The sequence below is a fragment of the Eleutherodactylus coqui genome, chromosome 2, assembly GCF_035609145.1.
Source record: "Eleutherodactylus coqui strain aEleCoq1 chromosome 2, aEleCoq1.hap1, whole genome shotgun sequence".
Taxonomy (NCBI): Eukaryota; Metazoa; Chordata; class Amphibia; order Anura; family Eleutherodactylidae; genus Eleutherodactylus; species Eleutherodactylus coqui.
The window spans coordinates 244,953,024-244,978,050 of record NC_089838.1 but is presented as its reverse complement, the minus strand read 5'-3'; the positions used below and the strand labels follow the sequence as shown (position 1 = coordinate 244,978,050).

At 45.0% G+C, this 25,027-nt stretch overlaps 1 protein-coding gene across 1 annotated transcript in view; it reads right to left on the bottom strand.

Annotated features, from left to right (window-relative positions):
- The window catches only part of LOC136612426 (aminopeptidase N-like), a 63,701-nt gene extending 42,376 nt beyond the window's left edge, over positions 1-21,325 (bottom strand). The window contains exons 1-2 of the mRNA XM_066592773.1: positions 21,087-21,325; positions 374-1,196 (exon numbers count right to left, since the gene is read on the bottom strand). Coding sequence (XP_066448870.1) covers positions 374-978 — 605 coding nt within the window. The 5' untranslated portion in view covers positions 979-1,196; positions 21,087-21,325. The remainder of the gene's footprint in view (positions 1-373; positions 1,197-21,086) is intronic.
- Positions 21,326-25,027: the final 3,702 nt, after the last annotated feature.

The window sequence follows — 25,027 nt, the reverse complement described above, 5'->3', positions numbered from 1 at the left end:
TTTTTACAAGCGTGTGAGATCGCAAAAGTAGGTCAAGGTACACCTAGATTGTTCTTTTTTGATGTGTAAAATGTGATGTATGTACTGAGTACATGGATATGCTGTTCTTTCCCTATGATAAGTAAGAAAAAATAAATAAAAAAACATTATTATATTAAAAAAGATCCAAAAAAACCCAGAACATGTAACAACCTAACCTAATATTTATTGATTGTATTCCTCATTCATTTGGGGGAAAGCTTTTAGAGCACGACACAAGCAGTAGTAATCTCCTATGGGCAATATGCAATGAGTAGGTGGATAAAGAGATTAGATAGATAGAATTGTAGTAATTTGTATTCATTTAATTATCATGTTATATTATGTTACTTACTTGGTCTCACCATCTTCTACATATTCACTGCGGTAAAATCCTGCCAGATCAGCTGCCAGTTCTCCAATGAACTCTGTGTGAAGTATATACTTTTTTAAAGTTTCCAGTTCTCCTTTGAGCTCCAGTATTAAAAAATCGGTCTTGGTTGAGAAAAAGTGTTTTTCGTAGTCGATAACCGTATTGTATTCATCGGTGAGCTTTGGAGGATTGGTATAATTGAGGTTTTTGCTGTGGATAATGACATGTTTTGTAGCCGCCCTACATGTGAAGTAGGCTTCGCTGACCCCATTAAAGACGTAGAGTCCATTCTCATTTTTTGTTAAAACGGGTCTAAGGTCTACATTATAGTGTTGTGGTATCAGATGATGTGGAAGCCGATATCGATCCCATAATTCATTAGATGCAGGGGTTGTAGGACCATCTAATGCTGTGGACGTAGAAACAGTAGAAACAGTGGTAGTGGCTTCTCCATTTTCTGCCTTGTTATTATTGGACTTCTCATTCGAATAAACAACTGCAAGAGCAATTATTGTAGCCACAGCAGCTATGGAAAAGAAGATGCCAACAAAGGCCACGAGCTTGCTCACATAGAAGCCTTTTGCCATTGTTCCAGCTGGTACAATAGGGACAGGAAACAGAAATGCTGTCCTTTTTATACCTGCTCACAATCCAGAGGTAGACGTTTACACTTCAGTTCAGTTAGCTTGTAAAACTTTAACTAGTTGGAACAAAGGTTGCAAGCTGCATCCATCCAAATCTTCAGCACTTGTTCTCCACTTTGACAAACCAGTCTGTTACTGTATAGCTGATGTGTACAGTACACCTTTGGAAAAAGATAACATATGCATCAGCCTGATATATTCTTTTTAGTGGAAGATTATATGCCTGCAGAGCCAAACTTCAGTTCTAGAAGCAGATCTACAAAACTTCACATAGTTGTAAGAATACAATGTTCTTTCTTTACACTTTAGATAACTGTCGTCTGATAGCTGTTCCTACTGATCCCTTATACGCATGCGCAATTGGTGTTAGCTTATTGCTTGAGAACATCGTGACCTTTTTTTCCCCTAACATCTGTAGTTGGGGAGAGCAAGGACACCACTCAAAAATTCAGCTAGTTTGGGGTCTTTATGGTACTGCAGTGCATTTTTCATCTGTGCATGACAAGGCCTTGGACGTCTGGATTCATGTGCACTGTTTATCAAAGGAGGAGACATGATGATGTGTTGGTCACTTGCCTATCCATTTACAACCATCTTATGAACAGGAGCAGCATCCAAGCGGGACAGAAGGCTGGCTGAACCGGAGGCGCAATTCAATAGTAAAGACAATGGCACAAAATATTAATTAAAGACTAGAGATGAGCGAACGTACTCGTTTAGGGCGATTTCGCAATCGAGCACCGCTTTCTTCGAGTAACTGACTACTCTGGCGAAAAGATTCTGGGCTCGCTAGGGGGGGCGGCGTGGTGGAGTGGGGGGTAGCAGTGGGGAACAGGTGGGAGCTCTCTCTCTCTCTCCCCCCCTCCCACTCCCCTCTGCAACCCCCGCTTACCCCTGGCGCCCCCCGAATCTTTTCACCCGAGTAGTCAGTTACTCGAAAAAAGTGGTGCTCAATTGCGAAATCGCCCTAAACGAGTACGTTCGCTCATCTATATTAAAGACTTATTAGTAAGTGACACAAATATGTGTTTAATACACATTTGCAAATATTACTGATTAAGTTGTCAACCCCTTTAAGTATCCTGTCAACGTGAGGCAACCCCCAAATATGTTGCACAATATATGCACTTATCCCTTACCTATTCAACCTGCATATAAATTTATTGGTATCCATTGTTTCTTTGCCTAAAAATGTAAAAAACATGGATGTAGTAAAAAAGAGAATACTGATAGATTGAAGCAGAAATTACAGATCCGTTTTATTCGTTGACCTGCAGGTTTTGATGTTGTGTCTGTTTTAGTTTAATTAGTGGATGTGATAGAACTGATTTAACAAATGGATCTGTAGTAAGACCTATTTCATCTTTCCTCTTTCGCGAAAAAATGGTAGACATGTTATGGAAGTAGACAGGTGTGAAACCTACCTAAAAATGCATAAAAGTGATAGAAAAGCTAGAAATGGCTATGATTCTTCCTCTCTCTAGATGATAGTTCTCTACAGAGAGGCAAGTTTGGAGGGAAAAGCCTATGTATAAAACTGCAGATTACTAGAGATGAGCGAGCACCAAAATGCTCGGGTGCTCGTTACTCGGGATGAAATTTTCGCGATGCTCGAGGGTTCATTTCGAGTAACGAACCCCATTGAAGTCAATGGGCGACCCGAGCATTTTTGTATATCGCCGATGCTCGCTAAAGTTTTCATTTGTGAAAATCGGGGCAATTCAAGAAAGTGATGGGAACGACACAGCAACGGATAGGGCAGGCGAGGGGCTACATGTTGGGCTGCATCTCAAGTTCCCAGGTCCCAATATTAAGCCACAATAGCGGCAAGAGTGGGCCCCCCCTCCCAACAATTTTTACTTCTGAAAAGCCCTCATTAGCAATGCATACCTTAGCTAAGCACCACACTACCTCCAACAAAGCACAATCACTTCCTGCATGACACTCCGCTGCCACTTCTCCTGGGTTACATGCTGCCCAACCCCCACCCCCGCACGACCCAGTGTCCACAGCGCACACCAAAGTGTCCCTGCGCAGCCTTCAGCTGCCCTCATGCCACACCACCCTCATGTCTATTTATAAGTGCGTCTGCCATGAGGAGCTACCGCAGGCACACACTGCAGAGGGTTGGCACGGCTAGGCAGCGACCCTCTTAAAAAGGGGCGGGGCGATAGCCCACAATGCTGTACAGAAGCAATGAGAAATATAATCCTGTGCCACCGCCATCAGGAGCTGCACACGTGGGCATAGCAATGGGGAACCTATGTGCCACACACTATTCTGTCAAGGTGTCTGCATGCCCCAGTCAGACCGCGTTTTTTTATGAATAGTCACAGGCAGGTGCAACTCCGCAATGGGAATTCCGTGTGCACCCACAGCATGGGTGGCTCCCTGGAACCCACCGGCTGTACATAAATGTATCCCATTGCAGTGCCCTGGACAGCAGAGCTAACGTCAGATTAAATGGAGGTGGGCTTCGGCCCACACTGCATGCCCCAACTTGACCGGGGTTTTTAACTCATAGACACAGGCAGGTACAACTCCCTATTGTGAAATCCCTGTGGACCGACAGCATGGGTGGGTGCCAGGAAGCCACCGGCGGTACATAAATATATCCCATTGCATTGCCCATCACAGCTGAGGTAATGTCATGTTTAATGCAGGTGGGCTTCGGCCCACACTGCATGCCCCAGTCAGACTGGGGTTCTTTAGAAGTGGACACATGCAGTTACAACTCCGTGTGGACCGACAGCATGGGTGGCTCCCTGGAACCCACCGGCGGTATATAAATATATCCCATTGCATTGCCCATCACAGCTGAGGTAATGTCATGTTTAATGCAGGTGGGCTTCGGCCCACACTGCATGCCCCAGTCAGACTGGGGTTCTTTAGAAGTGGACACATGCAGTTACAACTCCGTGTGGACCGACAGCATGGGTGGGTGCCAGGAAGCCACCGGCGGTACATAAATATATCCCATTGCAGTGCCCAGCACAGCTGATGTAACGTCAGCTTTAATGCAGGTGGGCAAAAAATTAATTGGATTACACTGTAGGCGAGGGCCCCAAAAAATTGGTGTACCAACAGTACTAATGTACATCAGAAAAATTGCCCATGCCCAACCAAGAGGGCAGGTGAAACCCATTAATCGCTTTGGTTAATGTGGCTTAATTTGTAACTAGGCCTGGAGGCAGCCCAGTTAAAATAAAAATTGGTTCAGGTGCAAGTTTCAACGCTTTAATGAGCATTGAAGCGTATAAAAATTGTTTACAAAAATTATATGACTGAGCCTTGTGGGCCTAAGAAAAATTGCCCGTTCTGCGTGATTACGTCAGGTTTCAGGAGGAGGAGGATGAATATTATACACAGATTGATGAAGCTAAAAGGTCCACGTTTTTGATGGTGATAGAGAACAATGCTTCCATCCGCGGGTGCAGCCTACGTATTGTTTAGGTATCGCTGCTGTCCGCTGGTGGAGAAGAGAAGTCTGGGGAAATCCAGGCTTTGTTCATCTTGATGAGTGTAAGCCTGTCGGCACTGTCGGTTGACAGGCGGGTACGCTTATCTGTGATGATTCCCCCAGCCGCACTAAACACCCTCTCTGACAAGACGCTAGCCGCAGGACAAACAAGCACCTCCATGGCATATAGCGCGATTTCAGGCCACGTGTCCAGCTTCGACACCCAGTAGTTGCAGGGGGCAGAGGCGTCACGGAGGACGGTCGTGCGATCGGCTACGTACTCCCTCACCATCCTTTTACAGTGCTCCCGCCGACTCAGCCGTGACTGGAGAGCGATGACACAGTCTTGCTGGGGAGCCAGAAAGCTGTCAAAGGCCTTAGAGAGTGTTCCCCTGCCTGTGCTGTACATGCTGCCTGATCTCCGCGCCTCCCCTGCTACCTGGCCCTCGGAACTGCGCCTTCAGCCATTAGCTCTGTCGGATGGGAATTTTACCATCAGTTTGTCCGCCAGGGTCCTGTGGTATAGCATCACTCTCGAACCCCTTTCCTCTTCGGGTATGAGAGTGGAAAGGTTCTCCTTATACCGTGGGTCGAGCAGTGTGTACACCCAGTAATCCGTAGTGGCCAGAATGCGTGTAACGCGAGGGTCACGAGAAAGGCATCCTAACATGAAGTCAGCCATGTGTGCCAGGGTACCTGTATGCGACACATGGCTGTCCTCACTAGGAAGATCACTTTCAGGATCCTCCTCCTCCTCCTGCCATACACGCTGAAAGGATGACAGGCAAGCAGCATGGGTACCCTCAACAGTGGGCCAAGCTGTCTCTTCCCCCTCCTCCTCATCCTCCTCATGCTTGTCCTCCTCCTCCTGAACGCGCTGAGATATAGACAGGAGGGTGCTCTGACTATCCAGCGACATACTGTCTTCCCCCGCCTCTGTTTCCGAGCGCAAAGCGTCTGCCTTTATGCTTTGCAGGGAACTTCTCAAGAGGCATAGCAGAGGAATGGTGATGCTAATGATTGCAGCATCGCCGCTCACCATCTGGGTAGACTCCTCAAAGTTTCCAAGGACCTGGCAGATGTCTGCCAACCAGGCCCACTCTTCTGTAAAGAATTGAGGAGGCTGACTCCCACTGCGCCGCCCATGTTGGAGTTGGTATTCCACTATAGCTCTACGCTGCTCATAGAGCCTGGCCAACATGTGGAGGGAGCGTAGAGTTCCACCGTGTGGGCACGTCGCACAGCAGTCGGTGCACTGGCAGATGAAACCGATGTTGCAGGGTGCGCAGGGTGGCAGCGTCCGTGTGGGACTTGCGGAAATGTGCGCAGAGCCGGCGCACCTTTCCGAGCCGGTCTGGCAAGCGTGGGTAGCTTTTCAGAAAGCGCTGAACCACCAAATTAAAGATGTGGGCCATGCATGGCACGTGCGTGAGGCTGCCGAGCTGCAGAGCCGCCACCAGGTTACAGCCGTTGTCACACACGACCATGCCCGGTTGGAGGCTCAGCGGCGCAAGCCAGCGGTCGGTCTGCTCTGTCAGAGCCTGCAGCAGTTCGTGGGCCGTGTGCCTCTTCTCTCCTAAGCTGAGTAGTTTCAGCACGGCCTGCTGATGCTTGCCCACCGCTGTGCTGCCGTGCCACACGACACCGACTGCTGGCGCAGTGCTGCTGCTGACACATCTTGATTGCGAGACAGAGGTTGCGTAGGAGGAGGAGGAGGAGGAGGGTGGTTTAGTGGAGGAAGCATACACCGCCGCAGATACCAACACCGAGCTGGGGCCCACAATTCTGGGGGTGGGTAGGACGTGAGCGGTCCCAGGCTCTGACTCTGTCCCAGCCTCCACTAAATTCACCCAATGTGCCGTCAGGGAGATGTAGTGGCCCTGCCCGCCTGTGCTTGTCCACGTGTCCGTTGTTAAGTGGACCTTGGCAGTAACCGCGTTGGTGAGGGCGCGTACAATGTTGCCGGAGACGTGGTCGTGCAGGGCTGGGACGGCACATCGGGAAAAGTGGCGACTGGGAACTGAGTAGCGCGATGCCGCCGCCGCCATCATACCTTTGAAAGCCTCCGTTTCCACAACCCTATACGGCAGCATCTCCAGGCTGATAAATTTGGCTATGTGCACGTTTAACGCTTGAGCGTGCGGGTGCGTGGCGGCGTACTTGCGCTTGCGCTCCAACACTTGCGCTAGCGACGGCTGGACAGTGCACTGAGAGACATTGGTGGATGGGGCCGAGGACAGCGGAGGTGAGGGTGTGGGTGCAGGCCAGGAGACGGTAGTGCCTGTGCCCTGAGAGGGGGGTTGGATCTCAGTGGCAGGTTGGGGCACAGGGGGAGAGGCAGCGGTGCAAACCGGAGGCGGTGAACGGCCTTCGTCCCACCTTGTGGGGTGCTTGGCCATCATATGTCTGCGCATGCTGGTGGTGGTGAGGCTGGTGGTGGTGGCTCCCCGGCTGATCTTGGCGCGACAAAGGTTGCACACCACTGTTCGTCGGTCGTCTGCACTCTCAGTGAAAAACTGCCAGACCTTTGAGCACCTCGGCCTCTGCAGGGTGGCATGGCGCGAGGGGGCGCTTTGGGAAACAGTTGGTGGATTATTCGGTCTGGCCCTGCCTCTACCCCTGGCCACCGCACTGCCTCTTCCAACCTGCCCTGCTGCACTTGCCTCCCCCTCTGAAGACCTGTCCTCAGTAGGCGTAGCAAACCAGGTGGGGTCAGTCACCTCATCGTCCTGCTGCTCTTCCTCCGAATCCTCTGTGCGCTCCTCCCTCGGACTTACTCCAATTACTACTACCTGAGTGATAGACAACTGTGTCTCATCGTCATCGTCCTCCTCACCCACTGAAAGCTCTTGAGACAGTTGCCGGAAGTCCCCAGCCTCATCCCCCGGACCCTGGGAACTTTCCAAAGGTTGGGCATCGGTCACAACAAACTCCTCCAGTGGGAGAGGATTCGGAACCATTGCTGCCAATTCTGGGCAGGGGCCCGAGAACAGTTCCTGGGAGTCTGCCTGCTCCTCAGAATGTGTCATTGTAATGGAGTGAGGAGGCTGGGAGGAAGGAGGAGCAGCAGCCAGAGGATTCAGAGTTGCAGCAGTGGACGGCGTAGAAGTCTGGGTGGTCGATAGATTGCTGGATGCACTTTCTGCCATCCACGACAGGACCTGCTCACACTGCTCATTTTCTAATAAAGGTCTACCGCGTGGACCCATTAATTGTGAGATGAATGTGGGGACGCCAGAAACGTGCCTCTCTCCTAATCCCGCAGCAGTCCGCTGCGTTACACCTGGATCAGGAGCTGACTTGGGCCTCCGCGTCCTCGCCCGCGTCCACGTCCTCTAGGCCTACCCCTACCCCTCAGCATGCTGTATTACCAGTAGTGCAGAAACAGAACGCTGTAATTAAATGTGCCGCTTATTGGCCTGTGGTTGGAGGCTGACTTCGCTTACGGAACGCACAGCAGAGGCAGGAAAGAATTTTGCGCAAGCCTGCTGTAACACTTAGCTGGCTGCGTATGAATTAGGACAACAACCCCCAGCAGAGACGCAGTACAGTCAGGACGGTCACAGGCAGCCCAAATAGATTTTTTTTCCCACATCTTTTTTGGAAAAGCCCACTGCCTATATAGACTGGATATGTCTTTCACTGTCCCTGCCTCACCACCACTACTGGCCGTGGACTATGTAAAATTACTGCAGACTGTTTCACTCTGGACAGGATGACAGCGGTGATGTAAGAGGCAACGCAGAGGCAGGAAAGAATTTTGTGCAAGCCTGCTGTAACACTTAGCTGGCTGCGTATGAATTGGGACAACTACCCCCAGCAGAGACGCAGTAGAGTCAGGACGGTCACAGGCAGCCCAAATAGATTTTTTTTCCCAAATTTGTTGGGAAAAGCCCACTGCCTATATAGACTGGATATGTCTTTCACTGTCCCTGCCTCCCCACCACTACTGGCCGTGGACTATGTAAAATTACTGCAGACTGTTTCACTCTGGACAGGATGACAGCGGTGATGTAAGAGGCAACGCAGAGGCAGGAAAGAATTTTGCGCAAGCCTGCTGTAACACTTAGCTGGCTGCGTATGAATTAGGACAACTACCCCCAGCAGAGACGCAGTACAGTCAAGATGGTCACAGGCAGCCCAAATAGATTTTTTTTCCCAAATTTTTTGGGAAAAGCCCACTGCCTATATAGACTGGATATGTCTTTCACTGTCCCTGCCTCACCACCACTACTGGCCGTGGACTATGTAAAATTACTGCAGGACGCAATGCTCTGGACGCAATGCTCTGCACGGCCGATATACAAAAAAAAAAAAAAAGTGCAACACTGCAAAAAGCAGCCTCAACAGTACTGCACACGGTCAGATGTGGCCCTAAGAAGGACCGTTGTGGTTCTTGAAGCCTAAAATCAATCCTAACACTCTCACTATAGCAGCTCCGGCATCAGCAGCACTTTCCCTGATCTCTGTCAGAATGCATCTGTGGCGAGCCGCGGGAGGTGCCGATTTATATACTCGGGTGACACCTGATCTCTCCAGCCACTCACTGCAGGGGGGTGGTATAGGGCTTGAACGTCGCAGGGGGAAGTTGTAATGCCTTCCCTGTCTTTCTATTGGCCAGAGAAGCGCGCTAACGTCTCAGAGATGAAAGTGAAAGTAACTCGAACATCGCGTGGTGCTCGCCTCTAGTAACGAGCATCTCGAACACGCTAATACTCGAACGAATATCAAGTTCGGACGAGTACGTTCGCTCATCTCTACAGATTACACATCTGCACTTAATATACTGTTTGGTAAACCTTGTGCTTTGAAAAGTTCAAACGTAAGCAGAAGAATGAATCTGTTTATGCTGTACAGAGTGATGAACACTGTTGATAAAGTTAATATTGCCAGAAGAAGTTGAAACGTTTTCAGGAGTTTTCACCAGGGACATTCAAGATGTTGTAAAGGCGACCATGCAAAAGCCTGGCAATTATTTCCTGGGTTGTTAAAAGCTATGTACACAGAAGCGTAACTTGAAGGTCCCGGGCCCTGATGCAAAACCTGTAACAGGGCCCCCAACTATAATGCTTTACTCATAGTACTGGGTTCCCTATATTGGGAAGAGAGGCCTTATGGGCCCCCTAAGGCTCCTGGGCCCGGGTGCAACCGCATCCCCTGCATCCTTTATAGTTACGCCCCTGTATGTACACCTTTGTACTCTTTATTTTTTTTTTTTTCTTCTAACCAATGTGTTTTTGGAAATTAAGACTTTTTGTAATTGGTTTTCATTAAAAATGTTGATTGTTTGATTTCTATGCATGCATTGTTTTTCAAGGCAGTACACACTAGAGGACTAAAATCTTAGAAAATTCTTAGTAAACTGACAGCTCTTCCCCCTAGCCTGATTCCCTGTTGTTTACATGCATTAACTGCCTTTCCACTGAGCTATTACAGAGGGCTGTATGACAGCGTGGTAGGATGCTGGAGGAGATCAGGAGGACGGAGAAGAGAACAGAGAAAGCTACTATTGCAGAGGGCTGTAATACACTGCGGGTGGTTTTTTTTCGCACTTATCAGTGAAGGGGATCAGACTTAGAGAGAGGATGAGATGGAAGGGAGATAGCTGTGTAGTATTGAGTGAGCATGGTTATGCTACACAGTCTCTCAAAGAGGCAGAGCTGAGCTTGAGTGCACTCATGAGAGCAGCTGATCAATACTGGTAACTCCCCTTAGCTAGAAACTTGAATGTAGGAGATATTGCAAATAAAGTATGAGTCTTTCTAAATGAATAAGAAAGAAAATGCAATGCAAAAAAACCAAAAGTGAATCATTTTTTTTGCAGGAACTTAGTAAGATATGTAAATATTGATTTTTCATGCACAAAGGTTCTCATAGCCTTTACATACTATATTTCCCTGTATCTACTAGTCATGTGACACGTACATTATATTTGTAATATTTTTGTCTACTTCTTATGTTGTATTAATATAGATGAGTTTATATTTCCCATATCTAATTCTTGTGTTTGCAATATCTTGTGTCTAATCTTTACTTATAAATCTCTTATGTTTTGTTAGGATACTCTTACAGATAGCGAGAAATTATTCGCCTGCGCGAACAAGCAAAGGATTACACAGTTTGCTTGTTTGCTTGGGCGGTCAGTTTAAACACAAAGATAAATCGTTTATTTATTTTTTTAAACAGGATCATTCAGTCATTCAGTTCTCTGTATCAGTGAATGAGAACAAATGAACGATTGGTGTTTAAACTGAACAACTGTCGAATGAACCAATGATGATTTTCATGCCTGCAGAAAAGGAATGACGAACGATAAGCATACAAGTATTGTTCATCATTCAATCGTTAGCTGCGTTCAAACTGAACTATTATAATTCAAATCTGAACAATCCAAGGATTTTTTTGAACGATAATCATTCCATGTAAAAGGATCTATAGTCCATGTTTACCTAATGGAGGAAACTTCAGAGATAGAAGGTGTAAAGTTTTTTGCATTGTAAACTCTAGATGGCACCATATAGTAATTACCGAGGATGGCTGCTTTCTCCTTTAGAGATATGCAGCTAGGGTACTAAAGCGGAAATTACAGTATTTGAAGAGGGAATTATCTGCAGCAACCAATGCTATAACTAGTTTTTTGTGATTTTTGCAAAATCTCACCCACTTTGCTGGCTAATCCCGGGATTGGGAGCTGCATGTGGAATTTCTGTCCTGACAATCCGCATGGAAATTCCATAGCAAATCCGTCCTGTGTGAACTCAGTCTTAAGGGTAGTCCTGAATAAAAGGAAAGGGTCTGTGATGGACATGTATGCTACTGTTTCTAGAAAAAAAATAAACACTTTTTCCTAATCCTGAATGACACCATTCTACATGTTTACAAAAATAGGAAAGAACAACACTTCAAAGTGAATTCCATAGTATGGCTACTAATGGCAATACTACTGCTACTACTAATACTGCTGCTACAGCTACTACTGCTACTATTACCACTAACACTGCTACTACAGCTACTATTGTTGCTAATATTACTAATACAGCCACTATTACTACTGCTACTACTACTAATACTGCTACTACTAATACTACTTCTGCAACTATTACTACTACAACTACTATTACTACTGCTGCTAGTACTATTACTGTGTTTCTCTGAAAATAGGTCCTACCCCAATAGAAAGACCTATTGAGTTTTCGGGGGAGGCTTGAAATATAAGGCCTCCCCTGAAAATAGGACCTATCTCGGGTGCCCCGCCAAAAAAATCTATACTCACGCGGTCCACGGCATCCCTATGGTCTCCGGCGGCACTGCAGCGGCGCGGCGTCCTCCTCCGTCTCAGTGAATGACATCACTGAATAGGTGTGATTGGCTCATTGAGCGCTGGCTATTATTGGCTGCCAGCGCTCGATTAGCCAATCATAGCGCTCGCTTTGCAGGAGGCGGGGTATTCAAAGCCCCGTCACCAGCAGAAGGCATCTGTGAGATGAGGAGGATGCCGCCGGACACCATCGGGACGCCGTGGACCAGATAAGTACAAGGCTTTCCCCCCGAAAATAAGACACTGTGTCCTTTTTGGGGCAAAGTAAATATAAGACAGTGGTTTTTTTTTTCTGGGAAACACGGTAACACTGTTACTAGAGATGAGCGAACGTACTCGTCCGAGCTTGATGCTCGGGCGAATATTAGGGTGTTCGGGATGCTCGTTACTCGTAACGAGTACCACGCGATGTTCGGGTTACTTTCACTTTCATCTCTGAGACGTTAGCGCGCTTTTCTGGCCAATTGAAAGACAGGGAAGGCATTACAACTTCCCCCTGCAACGTTCAAGCCCTATACCACCCCCCTGCAGTGAGTGGCTGGCGAGATTAGGTGTCACCCGAGTATTGAAATCTGCCCCTCCCGCGGCTCGCCTCAGATGCATTCTGACATTAGTTCAGGGAAAGTGCTATCGTGTTGGAGCTGCTATAGGGAGAGTGTTAGGAGTATTTTAGGTTTCAAGAACCCCAACGGTCCTTCTTAAGGCCATAAATCTTCTCTATATGCGCCGACCCCATTGAGAACATATAGAAGACAAATCCTTCTTCTCTGCCACAGCTGTAACAGCTGTGGCAGAGAAGAACGATGTTTGCCCATTGAATTCAATGGAGCCAGCAATACAGCAGGTTCCACTGAAAGCAATGGGCTGCCGGCGATTGCAGGATGAATTGTCGAGAAGGGCTTAAATATATAACCCCTTCCCTGCAATTCATCCAGAAATGTGTTACAATAAAAATATATACCGGCGTATAAGGCGACGGGGCGTATAAGACGACCCCCCCAACTGTCACCTTATACGCCGGCAATACAGTGGAGCAAAGAATAAAAATCATTACTTACTTCTTCTCACGTTCTGCGGCGCTCCTGCAGGCTGTCACTCCCTCCTGGTGTTATGCGGTGCTCCTGCAGGCTGTTGCTCCCTCCTGGTTCCCGGCAGATCATTGATTTCTCTACGGAGGGCTTTAAATCCCCGCCTCCAGAAACACACGTGCCTTCAGCCAATCACAGCCAATGACAATGATGTCATTGAATGGCTGTGATTGGCTGTGTTTCTGGAGGCGGGGATTTCAAGCCCTGCGTCCAGAAAGCAATACTCTGCTGTGGACCAGGAGGGAGCGACAGCCTGCAGGAGCGCCGCAGAACGTCAGAAGAAGTAAGTAATGATTTTTATTCTTTGCTCCACTGTATTGCCGGCGTATAAGGTGACAGTTGGGGGGTCGTCTTATACGCCCCGTTGCCTTATACGCCGGTATATATTTTTATTGTAACACATTTCTGGATGAATTGCAGGGAGGGGTTTATATATTTAACCCCTTCCCGACAATTCATCCTGCGATCGCCGGCAGCCCATTGCTTTCAGTGGAACCTGCTGTATTGCCGGCTCCATTGAATTCAATGGGCTAACATCATTCTTCTCTGCCACAGCTGTTACTGCTATGGCAGAGGAGAACGATCTTTACGCTGACAGTGCGGGGGGGGGGGGCACTCTTGCCGCTATTGTGGCTTAATAGTGGGACCTGGGAACTTGAGATGCAGCCCACCATGTAGCCCCTCGCCTGCCCTATCCGTTGCTGTGTCGTTCCCATCACTTTGTAGAATTGCCCAGATTTTCACAAACGAAAACCTTAGCGAGCATCGGCGATATACAAAAATGCTCGGGTCGCCCATTGACTTCAATGGGGTTCGTTACTCGAAACGAACCCTCGAGCATTGCGAAAATTTCGTCCCGAGTAACGAGCACCCGAGCATTTTGGTGCTCGCTCATCTCTAACTGTTACTACAACTAATACTACTACTAATAATACTACAACAACTGCTAATACTGCTACTATAAATACTGCTATTACAACTATTACTATAACTACTACTAATGCTACTAAAACTGCTACAACAACTATTACTACTACAACTAGTATTACTACTGCTACTACTACTACTATTAATACTGCTTCTACAACTATTAGGCCGGCCCTCACACAGCTGTGTTGGATTCCGCATGCAGAATCCTGCAGCGGAATCCATCATCCGCGTTTACCTTAACTAACTATACTGCTGATGGTCCACACAGCAAGCTGACAGACATGTGCAGTACTTATTTTTTTCAAGTCCCTGCTCTTCCAGCGTTGTCATTGCCACGGGTTGGATGGCTTTCATTGACTTCAATGGAAGCCATCCATGTGGTATCCACACAGAAATGCAGCATGCTGCGATTTCTCCCCCGCAAGTGGAAAATTGTATCTATTTCTGCTTGTATAGAGGAAATCGCGCTTTGCTATAGCATGCTATGGACGGTATTTGCTGCGGAATGCGGAGGTGGACACCTCCTCTGGATTCCGAAATGCAAATCTGCCCATGTGCAGGTAGCCTTACCACTACTAATACTACTACAACAACTACTAATACTACTGCTACTAATACTAAAATTGCTAACTACTACTACTGAAACTGCTGCAACAACTAGTACTACTAATACTGCTACTGCAACTATTACTACTTCTGCTACAACTACTGCTAGTGCTACTAAAACTGCTACAACTAATACTACTACCACTACTATTACTACTGCTACTAGTACTATTAATACTGCAGCTATTGCTACTAATACTACTACTACTACAACTAATACAACTAATACTACTATTTTTACTAATATTAAAACTACTACTACTGAAACTGCTGCAACAACTATCACTACTACTACTGTTACTAGTACTACTAATAATGCTACTGCAACTATTACTACTACTACAAGTACTATTAATATTGCTACAACTAATACTACTACAATTACTGCTACTACAAATGCTACTTCAGCTACTTATATTATTAATACTGCTACTACAAACTATTTCTAATACTACTACTACAACTACGACTAGTACTACTAAAACTGCTACTACAACTACTACTGTTAGTAGTACTACTACTACTGCTACAATCAATACTGCTACTGTAACTATTACTACCACTTGTAGCTCATTCTCAGTTAATTGTGGCTTAGCTGCAATGCCAGAGACAGCCAATGGATAAGAGGGGCAGTGTTTCTGGAAGATAGGAGACATATTTTTCTAATATTATAAATCATTACAGGTTATTTTCTCTGGCTCATAAGCTCACATCTCATATGCAGTAGTTACAAACTACAGAGCGATGTCCTTGTAGGTGAACTCATATCTTTTAACTTGTTATGTAACTTGTCACTGAACACTGCCCATGAGACCTCATACTTAGTGGGGTGTTCCGATTTCGAGCCAATCATGGCCAAGATGCAAACACCACTGAGTACAAGGCAGTAATGAGGCTGTGATGATATATGTGCTATGAGCGCATTTCTACGCTGCTAATGTGATTACATTGGCAGTCTAATGACTAAAAATCGACGCATCATAGGGATTCCACACTCAAGCCTGGACCTGTGGCCATGATATGGGAGTGTGAATGTGCCCATATTACCCTTGTGTAAAACTGGTCTAAGTTTGGCTTTTAGGTCAAAGTTCATTAGGAATCTCTATGCCTGCCAAAAAGCTCACTTGGTTGGTAAAGCACTAGTAGCAGTAGTAGTAGTAATAGTTGCAATAGCAGTATTAGTAGTAGCTGTAGTTGTAGTAGCAGTAGTAGTAGAAGCAGTATTAGTATAACTAGTAACAGTAGTACTAGTAGTAGTTGTAGTAGTATATTAGTAGTAGTGATGGTTGTAGCAGTTTTCGTAGCCCTGCAGTTATTTTGAGCCAAAGCCAGAAGTGGATCCAGTAGGAGGTATAAGTCATTTCTTTGTACTGTATTTCCTGTTCCTTTTGAATCCACTGCTGGCTTTGACTCAAAAAACTGCATCCAAAGAAAAACTGTATGAAACCACCCTTACTATGTTTTACAAATTATTGTTGGTTTCCAGCCTCTAAATTTTCAAGAGCGAATGTAATTCTGGGAACCAACACAGGGAACTCATCAGACCAGTACAAGCAATGCCAACACAGAATTACGACCAGATCCTCATATATAATAAACACATATGTAGAATAAGGTCATCCAGACATGGGAAACAACTTACACAAGAAGCAGCATGGGCACTATATTGATTTGCTATATCTAACTGTGCCAACTGGATTGCATTTCCTTTACTGTACTACTGGGGCTGGAAGTTGCAGAATTTTATCAACGGGATGAATATTGCAAGAGTCTGGCTTGAAGCGATGTGCTTCATCCATATTAAAAGCGATTTAATAGCAGTGGCTTCTCAGAGTTTTGCATGCAGGACCTTTTCTTTGAAGCCGAGGAAAAAAGACATCTGCTTGAATGCTTAGAAGATGTGGGAGTTTGTGTACAATTCTGTTAAAGGATATACTGCTCTAAATGTCACCAGCTTGTACTCTTGCCTATCAGTTTATACAATTTCTTATGGTTACTTAGCTGGATAGTTGTTTAGTCTTAAAGGGGTTGTCCCGCGAAACAAAGTGGGGGTAAGCACTTCTGTATGGCCATATTAATGCACTTTGTAATGTACATTGTGCATTAATTATGAGCCATACAGAAGTTATTCACTTACCTGTTCCGTTGCTAGCGTCCCCGTCTCCATGGTGCCGTCTAATCTTCAGCGTCTAATCGCCCGATTAGACGCGCTTGCGCAATCCGGTCTTCTCCTTTGCTGAATGGGGCCGCTCGTGCCGGAGAGCGGCTCCTCGTAGCTCCGCCCCGTCACGTGTGCCGATTCCAGCCAATCAGGAGGCTGGAATCGGCAATGGACTGCACTGAAGCCCTGCGGTCCACCGAGGGTGAAGATCCCGGCAGCCATCTTCACAAGGTAAGTATGAAGATGCCGGACCGCGGGGATTCGGGTAAGTACTATCTGGTTTTTTTTTTGATCCCTGCATCGGGTTTGTCTCGCGCCGAACGGGGGGGCTATTGAAAAAAAAAAAAACCCGTTTCGGCGCGGCACAACCCCTTTAAAGGAGACTTGTCAGGTCTTCTGACAAGCGGGACAGGCTGCAGACTATATCATTATTTTTCTTGTATTCTTGTAACTCATCCGTTGTTCACTTGCTATGGCTTTTGCTACATAGGAAGCCTGACACTAGTCTTTAGTCAAATAGGCGATCTCAGTGTTAATCAAATGTGATCTCAGCCCTTGTCACCAAGTCACCAGGGATGCTGACACTAGCACATTTACTGCCATAGATTCCCAGGTATACAAGACGTTAAACAGGTTTACTGGGAGTAAACTACTGATGACCTATCCTCCGGATAGGTCCTCAATAGTTGAGCGTTGGGGTCTACTGCTCGGGGAGAGCGCTGCGGCCTCTTCTTAGGTCTGTGATGTCATGTTCATTCATAGCGTGACCTCAGAGTAGCTCAGCCCCAAGTGAATGTGACTGAGCTGCAATGCCAGGCATGGCTGCTATACAATGTACGGCACTGTGCATGGTATGGACTGAAGTGACAGCAGCGCTCTCATGCTGTTACTTCACTCAGCTGATTGGTGAGAATCCTGAGTGTTGGATCCCCACTGATCAAATATTGATAACCTATCCTGAGGATAGGTCATAAATAGCTTACTTCTGGAAAACTCCTTTAATCTCTTCACTGCCCTAGATCAACATGACGTATGGCCTTTTATATGTCCCTTTGTTCTATAGGTAATTATAAAGGGCTTGTATGTTAATATTTATTTGATGCAGTTCTGTATTGCCTGGCTTAAAGGGAACAGTGCTCAGATTCATAACTGTAAGGCTGGGGTCACACGGGGTGGAAATCTCGTGACCACACGGAAAACACCTGAGATTTTCGCAGTGGAAAGGCTGTGTCAAAACTGGCAGCATAAGGGCTCAGTCACACGGGCGTTTTTATGCACCTATATAGGCGCGTAAAAACGTTCGTACTGCGTTCGTCAAAAAAAAAAATCGCACCTACAAAACATAGAACGTATGGGTGGCAATGGACAGGGTCAGGCGTTTTTTTTACCCGCGTATATGTGCGCGTAAAAACGCCCGTGTGACTGAGCCCTAATGCAGCTGAAAGCTATGGATAAGGGTGTGCTCACATGAACAATTGGGCTGTGCAAGTTCTGTCTGACTGCGATATGGACAAAATTTGTAAGGAAAAATCAGTGGGTTATTGCAGGCCTGGGATTTTTCTCTCGAACCCATAATCCAAAATAAGAAAATTGCAGCATGTCCTATTTTTGTGCAATTTTGGTTAAAGAATCACTCATTATTTCCTATGAAAGCATTACGAAAATTGCATCGCACTAGCATGTAAGTGCAATTTTCAAATGAGTGCAATGCAATTTTTCTATTCTTACTACTGAAAAACTTGTGAAAATTGCAAGTCTAGTTTGCCTGTGTGAAATGCATCCTAAGCCGCAGATGGCAACCATGAAAACTAGTTGCACAGGGTAAAAGAACATCTGCAGAGTATTTGCAGCATGGGAATGTACGCTTAGGCAGCCTAGGTAAGCTGAAATCCGCTAGAAAACTCAGAGCATATTTCAACGGTTGACCTCACCGTGCGCAGCAGGGCGGAGATTCCTTAGGGGCCTTTAAAACAGGACGGAATATTCTGCAACGCTGTCATGAAAAAACAGCATTGTTGAATATTCTGTCCTGTGTGAAAGGTCCCTTAGTGAAACACAGAGACTTCAGCTAAAGGGTTGGTGTATAGTATAGTTGGATGACGGCTGCAGACTAAGGTAACCTGCAGTTTTCCATCTGTTTCTTATTTATTCTGCCTGGAATTTGCAGTTCTGCATCAGCCACAGTTTGTACAACAACAGATGTTGTCATATCGGCTCATGAAATCCTAAATAAATTGTTAATACTACAATGAGAAAATTAGCTGCATTTTGTCATGCCTTTTTATGGTGTGTTTTAGTGACGTTTTTTACTTAGTATAACCTTCTACATGTGTTCTGATCGGCCTTTTTCAATTTCTATAGAGAAGCCTATGGGAAAAATGGTAGAAAAAATGTAATACCCAGAGCATGCTGCATTATAAGAAAAACACCACAGACACCAAAAACACTACAAAATTCTGCAAACCAAAATGATTTTTCCACTACACACTATGTAACATCTGGCTGCAGCGCTTTTGACCAAAAAGGCACACAAAAATGTCATGGATAAACTCCAAAAAAAACATTGATTATTCCGTTACACTGGTGCCCGTCAATGGATGGCATATAGTATACAGCACATGAACAGTCAATTCTTGAAGTTCATGTGTTGGAAGCAGGAAATATGGGTAAACATAAGGTTTTGAATGACTTTGGGGTCGTACCAAAATTATGTGGATAGGGGATAACTTGTAATTCTGCTACAAGCCCTTTAACAAAGAATGAATTGTAATGGCTAGACAACTGGATCAGAATATCTCCAAAGCTACAGGTATTATATGGTGTTCTTGGTATGCATGGTCAGTACCTACCAAAAGTGGTCGAAGGAATGACAACCGTTGAACCGGCAACAGGATCATGGGTGTCCAAGGCTCAATGGTCCATATGGGGAGCAAGTGATAACCTATTTTGTCCAATCCTACAGAACATATACAGTAGGACAAATTTCTGGAAAGGTTAAGGTTGACACCAGAAGTACCTACAATGGGTACATGAGCTTTAGAAGTGGACCATAAAGCAATGGAAAACAGTAGCCTGGTGTGATGAATCACATTTTCCTTTACATCATGTGGATTTAAGGTTCTTGTGCACCACTTACTTGAGGAAGAGATGGCACCAGGATGTACTATGGAAAGAAGGTAAGCTGGCTGAGGCGTTTGGGATTCTAGGCAACGTTTTGCTGGTAAACCACTGGTTCTGGCATTCATGAGATGCCACTTTTATAAGAATCACCTACCTAAATATTATTGCAGACCAAGTTCACCCCTTGGTGGTTTTAAACCATTATGAATTTCAGCCATTCCTGGCCTTCAAGACTACTATTTCTAAAACTTTGAGGTGCCTTCTTGTTCTATCAAAGGAGGCAGTCTTGACAAAAGTGATTATATGGTGCAAAAACCTTTCTCTGGTCACCCCAATCTCTGGTTAAGTAACATAGCTAACTCCTTTTATGTTTACATTAATGCCGTACTGGGTTCTGAAGTGAAATTGAGGTAATTTTTACAAATTTTGCTATGGAGCACGACCAGTGGTAATAACTAGGCATCACCATGTTCAGGCTGGTGAGACCTCAATAGAAAAAGATTGAGAAGCCATGTTTTAGACCCATATGTAATTCTATCAATCATCGTTACAACTGTTGACAACTACTATTCAAACAACCCAGTACCTTTGGTGATTGCAAAATGATACTGTAGTAGTAACTAACTTGTACAGAAAGCTTCACCACTTGCTGTAAAGTACTTTGATGCTGTCACCGCTCTGTCTCTATCATATCCTAACTAATTATTTTTTGTGTCTCTTTATTACCTAAAATACATCCTTCATCATTTGTTTTTGAAGTTAACCATATAAGTGATTTGCTAGAATATAATAGGACAAATTATTCAGTGTTTTCTATTCATTCTCATCAAAGGCCCATCAAAAAATTCAGCTACTTCAATCACCCTATATTTGCTGATGGCAATTGGATTTGCATCAATCTTCTTGTATAAGAATGGAGCAGAAATGAGCAGTATGTTAGCAGTTTTTTTTTGTACAGCCTGATTTCTAGGCAAACCCTTGTTTGGTTATCCCAAACAGTGTAATTCATTACTCTATCTGTATGTAAATTAAGGGAAATATAAAATGTAAAAAAATATAAAGATCTTAAAGTTGATGAAATGTGACATTGTGCAATCTACATATGAGTATGCTTATAGAGATCTGAGCATGTCCAATACTTAACTTTTTCATATGCTTTGCTGTAATAGTTCATGTATCCTGCAAACGTCTTAGCATTTTGTTTTAGACTGTTAGATCACTAACACATAGTATGCTGAACTTCATAGAGTTTGGACTGTGGGAATGAAGAGATAAAACTCAAGTGACCTGTGACTCCTGTGCCTGAAAAGAATCCTTGATTGTATTTTGCAGAACTGGAAACATAAAACCACAAGAGAGCTCACTCACCTTTGTCTATTCATTGCAGAGATTCACAAACGTGGAGGACTCTTGCTGTGTCCCATCCGAAGTTGCAGTGTCCAGAAATTTTTGTTTGCTGTCTGTGAAAAGTCCTGTTTATGGGACCATAGTGACATTTGTGGTAATCCTAACGTCTGTCACACAGAAGTCCTCCTACACAGACACCAACACACGCTCAACAAAGTGTGAGGATGACTGTTCCACTACTCAAATAAGTTCAACTTCTTCTTCTCGCTCACTATCTCAAAATTAGAAACAGGGTAGGCAGAATTTCTCCGAACATAAATGCAAGTAACCTGACCTACTGCCTGAACAGCACATATTCAGAGTTAACCACTTGTGTGCACCACATCATGACTGTCCAATAGCTTGGACTACGATTTCAATGGGAAAATAAAACATAAAATGTACTCATTTAATAGCAAATACCTGGTTAGACATTCATGTTGAATACAGCGATATTCACTAACTGAGTCTACCTAAGACTCAATGGTAAAATAATATATTTATTGTCCCAGGATTTATACCAAGAACTATTAAACTTAGCAGCACAAATATTTTGCAGTCCTCCTGTTTAATAGTAGGTGAAATGACATTTAGTAATTTGTTTATGTACTTTACCTGTACTTATCTTCCCATCACATGGTGTGTAGAAGATGGCAATATATGTAGAACAAGCTATATTGGTGGTATTTGCATCAAAGGAGAGTTATCCAAAAACAACAAGAAATAAATGGCTATCCCATTGAAGTTAATGAAGCAATTTGATGCTGGGTTCCTACAGTTTGCTTCTCCTGTGTTACTGCAAAGTAGATAATATTTGAAATCAAGGCTTGTTATACTTATGGTGATCATGCACCTTAGAGAGGTGTTAGACTGGCAGCCACTAGTGTAACTCTAGGGGATGCACTTGCACCCAGGCCCAGAAGCATTAGGGGGCTTATAAGACCTCTCTTCTCCATATAGAGAGCCCAGTACTATGAATAAAGCATTATATTTGGAGGCCCTGTTACAGGTTTTGCATTGGGGCCCAGGAGCTTCAAGTTACACCTCTGCGTTGAGGGGTTAAGAGACATTGAGGGGCCCCAAGATAAACTTTTGCACCCGGGCCCATGAGCCTTTAGCTATGTCACTGCTGGCAGCTATTCCTTCCGAACATATGCCAAGCTGGGTATGCAAGTGTTTTCAATAGAGCGCAGGGAATAAACTGTTTACAGACACCTTTGATGGCAGTGTATCTCCTATAAGGATCGGGAATAATGGAGTCTAATGTGCCCAACCATTCTTTTCCCTGACATCTACCATTCGGAGAGAGTCGGTTCACCCCCATAATATTATATGGTCAGCCAGTACCACTGAATATGGCAGGTTTACACAATATTCAGCTAATGTTTATGGCTACCTTTAGACCAGAGCCAAAGCTGCAGTCCAGAAGATGCATGGATCTCAATGTAACTCTTGTGGACTGTAGCTGTGGCTCAAACGTTAAGCTAGAAATGTCATAGTTTAAAATGTCTCCATAAGGGTGCATTCACACGAACGTATATCGGCTCGGTTTTCACGCCGAGCCGATATACGTTGTCCTCATGTGCAGGGGGGGGGGAGGATGGAAGAGCCAGGAGCAGGAACTGAGCTCCCGCCCCCTCTCTGCCTCCTCTCCACCCCTCTGCACTATTTGCAATAGGGAGAGGTGGGGCAGGGGCGTGGCTAATTCACGGGACTTAGCCCCACCCCCCGCCCACCTCTCCCCATTGCAAATAGTGCAGAGGGGCAGAGAGGAGGCAGAGAGGGGGCGGGAGCTCAGTTCCTGCTCCTGGCTCTTCCATCCTCCCCCCCCCCCTGCACATGAGGACAACGTTTATCGGCTCAGCGTAAAAACCGAGCTGATATACGTTCGTCTGAATGCAGCCTAAGGCACCTTTCACATAGTGTTTTCTTCATAGTTTTTTTTTTGCTTAAAAAACTACCATAAGTTCTTAATTGCATTTTTAAGAAACATTTTTGGTGGCATTTTTTATTTTGCTACATTTGATACAGCATGTTCTTTTTTTCTGGAATTTTCTAGAGAAGCCTATTGGATAAACTCCTAAAAAATGAAATACCAACATCATACTGCATTTTGAAAAATATCACTGACTCAAAAAGATTTTAGGTCTTAGAACCTTGATGCTTTTAAAGAAATGCCTTATTAAATGGGTGCTTGAAAATGTGAACTTTAAACAGGTATCAGACACAGCAAAATGGGTTTTTAGGGAATAACACTTGGGACCAGACTAAAAACCTCCTTAAAGTAAATCCAGCAGCTGAAGGCAAAGCATACAACTTGAGCACAACCAGATCCAGATATTATAGGCAGCAGGTGTAGAACTTCATAAATAGGTGCTAGTAGAGTGTTGACAACATCTTGTGAAAGTCGGTGATTAGAGAGGTTCAGCTTCTCAATATCCATGCTGTGAGGTGTAGCCTCTTCAGATCTGGATACCTGAACCCTCTGAAGAATCAGGTTGTCCCCAAGGAGCAGCTACCTGTAGATTATGTTTCAAAACTCTAACACTGCCTGGAACCATGCACTCCCGGAGTATTATTATATATAGCAACATAGTGTGTATGGCTAAAAGTAGACACATGGCCATCCATTTCAGACTATTATTCTGCAATGTTGATTCGGAAGCCAAAAAGCCCCATGAGGTAGAAGCCAATTTTCTTCATTTTAGAAAAAAAAATCCTTCCTGACACCAAAACTGGCATTCAGAAAAAACTGCTGGATCAGTAATTAGTGACTATAACATGTAATATTGTTACACTCAAGAAAGGTGTCATCATGACCCCTCTTGAGCTCTTTTAGCGAGTTCACCATCACCACATCTTCAAGCAGAGAGTTCCATAGTCACTGCTCTTACAGTAAAGGGCCCCTTCTTTCCTCTAGATGTAGAGGATGCTCCCTTGTTACAGTCACAGTCCTAGGTATACATAGATGATGGGAAAGATCTTTGAATTCACCCCTGATATATTTATACATAGACATTTTTCCCACTTGATGAGGAAGCCATGATCATGTAGGCAGTTCAACACAATCTAAATGTTTTGCTGAAATAGATCGAGGGAAGCTGCTTTAAGAGAGGTAAGTGTGTGTTCCTCTAACCCCTTTTGAAGTAAGTTGGTCTCTGATATTGCTCTATGCCTTATAATTTTATACCACCTTCACTGCTGGGATATATGTTCTTTTTCGTTTATATTCTTTACTACACTGAAGCCAAATAGGATACGTGGGGTGAACTAGAGCATTCTCCATTTGTGGATGTCTGTGTGTTGGACGGAGTGATTGATTGGTTCACATTGATGGTTCAAGGCTCTTCAGGACTGTGGGTGTGACGGTTTGTCCCATTTGAACATACTGGACACACCAGGTAAGTCCTTGTTTATTCTTAGTGTACTTGCCATGTTGGTTCTGTGCTGGAGTGCTGTCCCCTACTAAACTTTAAATTGATTTCAGAAACTAGTCATCTAGATGGGGACCAGACAAATCTCCTGAAGATGAAGGGCTGCTGCTAGAACCACCGATACCTTGGTAAAGACTAGAGATGAGCGAACGTACTCGTCCGAGCTTGATACTCGTTCGAGTATTAGCGTGTTCGAGATGCTCGTTACTCGTGACGAGTACCACGTGATGTTCGAGTTACTTTCACTTTCATCTCTGAGACGTTAGCGCGCTTTTCTGGCCAATAGAAAGACAGGGAAGGCATTACAACTTCCCCCTGCGACGTTCAAGCCCAATACCACCCCCCTGCAGTGAGTGGCTGGCGAGATCAGGTGTCACCCGAGTATATAAATTGGCCCCTCCCGCGGCTCGCCACAGATGCATTCTGACATAGCTCAGGGAAAGTGCTGCTGATGGTGGAGCTGCTATAGGGAGAGCGTTAGGAGTTATT